Source organism: Leuciscus leuciscus (assembly GCF_965113295.1).
Source record: "Leuciscus leuciscus genome assembly, chromosome: 19".
NCBI lineage: Eukaryota > Metazoa > Chordata > Actinopteri > Cypriniformes > Leuciscidae > Leuciscus > Leuciscus leuciscus.
Window position 1 is genome coordinate 3,615,030 of NC_138743.1, and position 9,458 is coordinate 3,624,487.

Below are 9,458 nucleotides of genomic sequence, written 5' to 3' on the forward strand. Positions count from 1 at the left end.
GTGTCTAATGTTTTTGGTCTAAATTAAGTCAGTCTTTATTTTTGTGAAACAAGTCTAACTTGCATTACACTAGACTATGAGCACATTATAGACTTGTCTAACACTATAGACCGGTGTAAAATAGCTTTGTGAAACCGGCCCCAGGTCTTGTCTACGTAAGTGCTAAGTTACACAAACAACATCCGTGTGCATGAAACTTACTTCCTCCTGTGATGCTGAAGGAGACGCTCTGCCGACTGATATTTGAGGATTTTCTTTTAAAGATATTCTCACTGAAGAAGCACGACGCAGCAAGAAGATTCACAGCATGAGTACAGACGTAAGTTACATGAAATCATTAGATCTGCTGTCTATATTGTGATTCCTTGCTGTCCTGGTTTTAACTTTTTAACCAAGCCTTTATTTAATGTACGTGCACTTACTGCAACACCTGCCCTCGGTAAACACACACACACACACACACACACACACACACACTTTATACGCGTTTAGTTTAAGGTTTACACTGCCATGCAGAAGTTTGGGGTCGGTTAATGTTTCTTCTGCTCACCAAAGCTGCGTTTATGCCATCAAAAATACAGCAATATTGTGAAATATTATTACAATTTAAAATAACTGTTTTCTATATGAATATGTTGTAAAGTGTAATTTATTCCAGTGATCAAATCTGAATTTTCAGCATCATTACTCCAGTCATCAGGGTCACATGATCCTTCAGAAATCATTCTAATATGATGATTTGATGCTCGAGAAACATTTATGATTATTATCAATGTTGAAACAGTCATTTTTTATTTTATTTTTGGAAACTGACACATTTTATTTTTCAGGATTCTTTGATGAAAAGAAAGTTCAAAAGAATTTAAATGTAATCTTTTGTAACATTATAAATGTCTTCACTCTCATTTTTTATCATTTTAATAAAGACTTGCTGAATAAAATCATTAATTTCTTTAAAGATACTAAACAAAAAAAAATACTGACCCCAAACGTTTTTCACAATGAAAAGATAATCAATTTAAATAAATGTTTAAAATATGATTATTTGAGTTCAAATCCAATAAATGCATATAGTTCGTAATAAACTGTCATTTTTTTTAGTGCTGAAATGTTAAATGTACTTGTTTCATTTATGTATGACTGACAAATATGCATCACTATTAGTTTGTTAAAACTCTGTCATCCAAATGAATGGAAAATGTATATGCTATTCAAATACATAAATCTTAAATTTAGGCCTAAATACTTTTTGAGTGTAAAGGAGAGAACAAAACAATGCTTAAATGCCCTTATATCTGATATATATATCTGAAAATAAAATAAAAGATGAAGAAAAATACTGATGCAACATTGTTTATAGGTTAAAGTCAGCATGAAACAGAAGTTACGCTAGTCTTTTCTCTCCTAATGTGACGATTCCGGAACGAGAACAAATGTGGGCGGGGCTTAATTTTGTCTGTGGGAATTGATTAGATGGTGGTGGTTTGCTATTGGCTGATCTCATGTGAGTGACAGGTTATTGCCCCGCCCTCATCATCAGAGAAAGGAAGAGGGAAGTTATTCTGATTCAAGATTACGAGAATGAATGAATTTAACAAAAATAATGAATAATTTCAAATATAATATTCCATAAAAACAACGGTGATGTGCAGGAGCCGACGGGAGACGTCAAACAGGTGAAGGTGATTCACTTCTCCAGTGGAGAGATTCTGACTGAGGAAGACAGTGAGGAAGAGGAGGATCTTCATCAAGAGCCCAGTGCTTCTGACCCGGTCCGTCTGGATGATGATAATACACATATAGTAATAAAAGACATTTTCTACAATCTGTGTCCGGTATGAAAATAATCAAAGGTTGTTCGGTATTTTTCCCTTCAGAGAAGCGGGACATGGAGGGATTATTCCCGGTTTTGGGGAACACAGATTTTGAGAAAGTCTTTGCGATGTAAGTAACACTTTTATTTCAATATGGAGTCAATATAGGGCCATATATATCTGCAAAATAAAACAATGTTTTGCAAACAAAAAAAATGTTTTGCAAATAAAAATAAGAGTATTGAGATTTTTTTTTTGATTTTTTGCAAGTAAAAAAAAAAATTTTGCAAAAGAAAAGTTAACCACTGAGAGAAAAAATAAAGTTTAGCAAAGTAAAACTTCAGCAGCATTGACTTTGCAACACATATTTCCCTTTGCGCCGCTCCTTTAAATCCGCGTTTCAGTCATCCGTGCCTCTGCGGCGCAAGCTTTCCTTTGCGCTTCATTTTTCTTTGCGCCTCGCTTTGTGTCCCTGATTTGACGTGGGGGGAGGGGTCAAGAGGTTGGGGTGTGTACAAGGGACGAAGGCGCGTCCCTCTCGTAACGTCATCAGCGCGAGCCCCAGACTATTATTGTCAATAATACATACCTGTGATCCATCACCCGGGCTGCGTTCCAGTCCAAAATTGTCATGCCCTTCACTCGCTAACTTCCCTCCGTCTCGTTCACTCGGATGTACGTCATTGCGAGTGCTCACTACTGGCGGAAACTGCAATGGGCTGAAATGGAACGTCCTAAGCCCTTGATCACTTGGAATCAGCTGTGGAGTTGATTTATTATTTACATTTTGTTTCCCTTTAAGAATTTGTTTAATGCAGCATCCAAATGTTTATAGGTGTGTTTGGGTTGTTTTAAATTAAAAATATATATGATTAATATATCATAGAGTTGTCTGTTGTGGTGGTGATTAGATGAGATATGTGGTGACGTCACAATCGTACTGCATTGTGGGACATATAGGTGCCTGAAGTGTACATTGAAGCAGACTCGCTCCCTCGGTCAAAATCGAGGGAACGAGGGTCTGTCCATATAAACTTCCCTCGTCCACTTCACGAAGTGGAACGCACTTCAAAATGGCGGCAGGGATTCCCCCAAGGGGAAGTGCTTAGGGAAGTTCGCAAGTGCGTGTCTAAAAGTGGACTGGAACGCAGCCTCACATGTCTCTGCTCCGCCATTTCGATCGATCCAGTCGGTCTGGGGCTCGCGCTGATGACGTTACGAGAGGGACGCGCCTTCGTCCCTTGTACACACCCCAACCTTTTGACCCCTCCCCCCACGTCAAATCAGGGACACAAAGCGAGGCGCAAAGAAAAATGAAGCGCAAAGGAAAGCTTGCGCCGCAGAGGCACGGATGACTGAAACGCGGATTTAAAGGAGCGGCGCAAAGGGAAATATGTGTTGCAAAGTCAATGCTGCTGAAGTTTTACTTTGCTAAACTTTATTTTTTCTCTCAGTGGTTAACTTTTCTTTTGCAAGAATTTTTTTTTTACTTGCAAAAAAGCAAAAAAAATTCTTAATACTCTTATTTTTATTTGCAAAACATTTTTTTTGTTTGCAAAACATTGTTTTATTTTGCAGATATATATGGCCCTATATTGACTCCATATTATGAAGGTCATTGTATCTTTTCTCTAAAAGCATTCAGACAGCAGTGGTTCTTGCTTCGGTAAACAGCACTAATGCTTTTCAGTACCAGACAGTCTTTCATGTCACACATATTGTATGTAATCATATAGTAAATCACTTCATTTCTTTATAGTTTGTGATTTTCTTGGAGAGAAAATGGCTGGTTTACTGGGACTGAATTCTGCCAAATATCAGTACGCTGTTGACCAGTATCACAGAGAACATAGGGTAACACACACACACACATGCACACTCGCGCGCGCACACACACACACACACACATGCACACTCGCGCGCGCACACACACACACACACGCACACAAACACACACTCATTCACACTCACACGCTCATTCACACTCACGCACATATACGCACGTACACATACACACACACACACACACACACACACACACTCTTACACACACACACACTCATTCACACTCAGACGCTCATTCACACTCAAGCACATATACACGCACGTACACACACACACACACACACACACACACACACACACACACACACACACACACACACACACACACACTCTTAGACTTACAACTGAAAATAGCTTTACAGAGTAACAGAATGATCTTTTTCTTGTAGATGCTAAAGATCAGTCCGCACCGAAGATGATAAATGTAACGATAAACAGATATTTTAAAAAATTGTTCAATGTAACACAATAGCAGAGTCCATGCCACAACTATAACAACACAAAAGATCGATTTTGATGGAATCACTTTCAGGACGATCAGTCAATCAAAGTCCATCCTGATTTAAAGTCCACATGAAATCAAATTTTTAGTTTTTTGTCTTTTAGTATGAATATGTTAGCCTTACTGTTATCTATAAGCTAGTGTGCTCCAAAACAATGACAAAAAGCACATTTAGAAGATATAAGCATTCAAAACTTAGTTTCTAACTTCCGCCAATATGGATCAATGATTTTGATGACATCACTCAGACTTCAGCTTCTCATCAGATTTTCTGTCCAATCAAATGCTCTCTAGATTCTGAAGCTCCGCCCCCTACATTATAAATAGATGCTGAAGCTGTGGCTGAAATGTTCACTTGTTCACACATGTACTGTTTTCTACATGGTGAATGGCACATAGTGCACTATATAGGGGATAGGGAACGATTCAGACAGTGTAAATATGCTTTCCATGAAGTCTGGTTTCACGTTAGTGTTGCTCGAACTGCCACAGCTCCGGTCCAGAGACACGATACACAGAGCGGATCATGTGATCGAGTCCCGCAGACCAGAAAACGTATCGGATCCTTTGAATTCTACACAGATTGCTGTATTTTAAAGCGATATGGAGGAGAGATTAGGAAGAAACCGCAGCTTTAACGAGCTCAACGAATCTGAACGAACTGTTATATAAACTAAACGCTATTGGCTATTTTAAAAAGGGGAGGAGCTGCTCGATATGCCCCGCCCTGTCTTCCTGTTTCCGTGGAAAGGATAATAAACAGAGATTTATCGCACGCTGGTCTGGACACTTATATAGATACCATCACAGTTATTTATCTAGGTGTGAACTGGCCTTAAGAAGCTAAAGACTATGTTACTTACAAATGTGTAAATGTTTGGTTGTAAATGGTTAAATGGATAACTTTGAGTGTTTTGTTTGTGCAGAATGAAACGGAAGGAGAGGTTTTGTCTTCAAGCACCAGCGTGAACGAGGAGAGAATTAATCTGTCAAAAATAGAGAGCAAACAGTATGGAGCCACAAAGGAACAGGACCTGAAAGAAACACTACAATATAAAGGAGAGCAGAATGAAGGATACAATTCTAACGAATAATAAACTAAAAGAATTTGAATTGTAAAATTGTTTTGTTTCTTGTTTCATTTATGACCATTAAACAAAATTTGCTCTCTCTTCACAGAGACCATATAAGCTTAATTGTTTTAAATTTCAAACACAAAATATAGTTGTTTTAATTTTACAGCTTTACACCTTTACCATTTTAGGCTGCTTACGAATACTACATTTCCCAGCTTGCACTGCGGTAACGCAGCATGTGATTGAAGACTACGCATGCGTGGGCCTCGCGCTACTTCTATCAGCCAGAAATCGCTGAAAGATACTTATTAAGAAATAGATAAGATAATTAAGAGGTTAGAACGGCGGGTACGTTATTTATGAATTGTCAGTTGGTAATTATATTATTTTAAATAACTTTTAAATGCATCGTTCAGACGTAAATCACCTTGAAGACGCCACTGAAGCGAATGTGTGTCACGTGGTACGCGATACTTTTCTCAGCGCTGGTTATTATGAACCAATCACAGCCGTTTGTGATTAATAGAGAATAATTATTTAACAAAATTGTATAGCGAAGCGGCTACGACCGATTTCTTATTGTAAGCGCATAGCAGTTACTATAAAAAATATTTAAAAAAGATTATACAACTTTCAGTTCAAATGCTTCCAATAAGATAAAAACCGTGTTGATATTTGAACACAACTCAATGAGAAATCGTAACTGTGGGCCATCGAGCGCCCCCTGGAGGAATAACCGCTAATACAAGCATTAGCTAATAACGTTTGCCGCCCAATGCTAACAACAATGGAGGAGAGGTTAATAGCAGCGGTGTCCGACTATCCCGAGTTATACAATTCTACAATAAATTCATATAAAGACGCTGCTAGGAAAGCCAAAGCATGGAGAGCCGTGAGCCTACAAGTTGAAATACCAGGTAAGAGTAGATATTCCTTAAGTCGTTTCTTGCTAACTAAACTGCTAGTTATCTGCTGTTAGCTTGTTGCAGAGTAGGCTAACAGGAATCCAGGGTTGAAGATATAAATGATATCTCACGGATACTGTTTCCATATCATCATACAACTAACAGAACGTGTTTTTGAGTCGCAAAGGCGTCTGATGGGTTAATCGGGCAGATCTGACACTTTACCACAGTAAAACCCGAGTTGTTTTGAGTTTGGTGCCCTGCACTGTAAACTAGTCGTGTGTTTTGATTTCATCCAAAGTTTGAGTTGCATAACTGCTCTTTTTGATGCACAAAGACAGAGTTTTAAGTTTAACCAGAGTTGCATCAGTCAAATTTGTTTTTGTATATGCAAATATAATAACAATGTTCCAAGTGTTACATATTTAGTAATATTTCTGTCAAGTATGATGTACATTCATGCATGCTTGTTTGATGCTGTATGCATATATTATTAATGCCAGTTTAGACCATAACTTACTAAAGTACATTACTGAATGTATTTTTTGTTAATATGCTGGGAAAGTTGTACATATTCAATATTACTTTTAGTAAATTATGGTCTAAACGAGACATTTTCCATGCAAGAAACTTTTATTGCTGTTCATTTTATGTCATTTTAATTAAATATACATATGATTATTATCAAATGTATTGTTACTTATCAGTAAATGAAATACACATGTAGAATATATTGTTAATTATGTTATTAATTTAATATACATAAGCTTAAATAACTATGTTGATTTATTGTTAGTTATGTTATAAATTTAATATGCATATCCTTTAATTACATTGCATTGATTATTGTAAAGTTTTTTGATAATATTATATTAATTAAATAAATATAAATGTGCTTAAATGACTGGATTGATCTATTGTTTTTTTATATTATTAATTTAATATACATATGCTTAATTGCTACGTATATATTATTGTAATGTTTAATTATATTATTAATTAAATATACTTGTGCTAAAATTACTACTTTTTGATTATTGTAATATTTATTGTAAATTATATTAATAATTAAATATCCATAGCCTATACTTAAATGACTATATTTATATATTGTTAATTATATTATTAATGTAATATACATATGCTTTAATTGCTACATGTAGATTATTGTAAAGTTTAATTATAATTAATTAAATATACTTGCTAATTATTACTATTATGCATAAATCAATATTGATTATTGTAAGATTTATAGTTAAATTAATAATTAAATATACATGTGCTTAAATTACTGTGTATTTATTGTTTGTTAATGATATTAACATATATACTTAAATTACTACTTATTGATTATTGTAAGATTTATTGTTAATTAGCCTATATTAAACGTTCATGTGCATAAATCACTATTGATAATTGTAAAATGTATGGTTAATTATATTATTAAATATACATATGCTTATATCACTATTTATTGATTATTATAAAATATCTTGTTAATTGTATTATTAATTAAATGTACGTGTGCTTTAATTACAACTACTATTGATTATTGTAAGATTTATAGGTAATTATATTAATTAAATGCATGCATAAATCACTTATTGTAAAATGTATTAATTATAATATTAAATATACATGTGCTTAAATCAATACTTATTGACTATTTTAAAATGTATAGTTAATTATATTATTAATGAAGTATACTATGTTTAAACAGTGAAATGCAACAACAACATAAAAAAACACCCAAATAACCATGTGATGACGATTAAAGTCATGTGACCCTGTATATTCCATATCATATTTCTGCATAATTTCATTTCACGTTTATTTGTAAAGCGCTTTTCACACACACATCGTTTCAAAGCAGCTTTACAGAACATGCATGAGTCCATATTACAATTTACTGAAATCTGAGTTATGCATTTCAGAAATGTACATATACAAAATCACAGTTAGAGGAAAAATTGATTAATTTAAACAATGTAGTAATTTAATGCAGAAACAATGAGCTATGAGTTAATTAATGAGTTCATGAATGCATATTCATGAACGTACAATCAAAGTTGAACGTAAATACGTAGTCCGTAGTCCCAGACATAGACAAATACAAACCAAAAAACACACAAACAACATACAGTACATATCAACAATTATACATATAGAGCTAAAAAACATTAAACGGTCCTATACCTTATAGAGGACTTATTGTAATATTTATTTAAAGTGCATAAATGCCTGTGCATAGACATCCCAAAGTGCTTATTATATAATGAATACTTGTTTGTTAACAAATGATGATGACATTTAGAAAATATGTGACCCTGGACCACAAAAGCAGTCACATGGGGCAAGTTTCTGAAATTGAGATTTATACATCATCTGAAATCTGAATAAATAAGCTTTCCATTGATGTGTGGTTTGTTATGATAGAACAATATTAGAAAATCTGGAATCTGAGGGTGCAAAAAAAATTTAAACATTGAGAAAATCTCCTTTAAAGTTGTTCATTTATGTTCATGATTGTGCAGCATTCACTCACAACAATAAATCTTTTATATATTTACGATAGAAAATTTACAAAATATCTTCATGGAACATGATCTTTAATATCCTAATGATTTTTGGCATAAAAGAAAAATCGATAATTTTGATGCTTACAATGTATTGTTGGCCATTGCCACAGATATACCCGTGCGACATGTGACTGGTTTTGGGATCCAGCCAGGGTCACTTATGAGCATGTGAATAACTGAATATGATGAAGCAGATGAATGTGAATATGATGAAGCAGATGAATATGAATATGATGATCAGTGTGTGTTGTGTCTCCGAGCAGAGGAGGACTGTCGCAGGCGATGGAAGAGTTTACGGGACATGTTCATCAAGGACAAGCGTGCCGAGCAGCGCCGGAGAGCGTCGGGAACGTCCCACCGGAGCTGGAAGTACAGCTGGCAGATGTCCTTCCTCACGCCCTTCATCCAGTCCCGATCGCTAGCCGTAGACGAGCCGGAGGAGGACCGAGACGAGGAGGAGAAGGAGGAGGAGGAGGAGGAGGAAGAGGAGGAGAGGACGGCGCACGGGAACTCCTCCTTCCAGGACTTTGAGGCGGATCACGGGATGCTGGACGGATCCTCGCATTACTCCGCCTCGGGATCGCAGGGAACGGGACGTAAGAGGAAGTGGCAGATGGAGGCCAACGAGGACTTGGAGGACGAGATGTTCCTGTTTAGTTTATTACCGTATCTCAGACGCTTGCCGTACGCCAAGAAGAGCGCGGTGAAGTTAAAGATCCACCAGCTGCTGTACGAGG

General features: G+C 35.9%; 2 protein-coding genes across 2 annotated transcripts in view; both read left to right on the plus strand.

Moving 5' to 3' along the window:
• On the plus strand, nt 1-5,282 carry LOC309481600 (protein FAM177A1). The gene is made up of 5 exons (XM_082146564.1): nt 1-319; nt 1,653-1,772; nt 1,878-1,944; nt 3,574-3,668; nt 5,088-5,282. Exons 1-5 carry the CDS (start codon nt 308-310, stop codon nt 5,253-5,255), a joined length of 462 nt encoding a protein of 153 aa, XP_082002690.1. The 5' UTR covers nt 1-307; the 3' UTR covers nt 5,256-5,282.
• A 712-nt stretch (nt 5,283-5,994) lies between these two features.
• LOC309481599 (uncharacterized protein) overlaps nt 5,995-9,458 on the plus strand; it is a 3,761-nt gene continuing 297 nt past the window's right edge. Inside the window, exons 1-2 of the mRNA XM_082146563.1 lie at nt 5,995-6,154; nt 8,985-9,458. The exon at nt 8,985-9,458 is cut by the window's right edge and continues 297 nt beyond it. Coding sequence (XP_082002689.1) covers nt 6,013-6,154; nt 8,985-9,458 — 616 coding nt within the window. The 5' untranslated portion in view covers nt 5,995-6,012. The remainder of the gene's footprint in view (nt 6,155-8,984) is intronic.

Coding starts and splice junctions, on each gene's coding strand:
- LOC309481600 (XM_082146564.1), top strand. Junction 1,773..1,877: donor AGCCCAGTGCTTCTGACCCG/GTCCGTCTGGAT, acceptor TTTTCCCTTCAG/AGAAGCGGGACATGGAGGGA. Junction 1,945..3,573: donor TTTGAGAAAGTCTTTGCGAT/GTAAGTAACACT, acceptor ATTTCTTTATAG/TTTGTGATTTTCTTGGAGAG.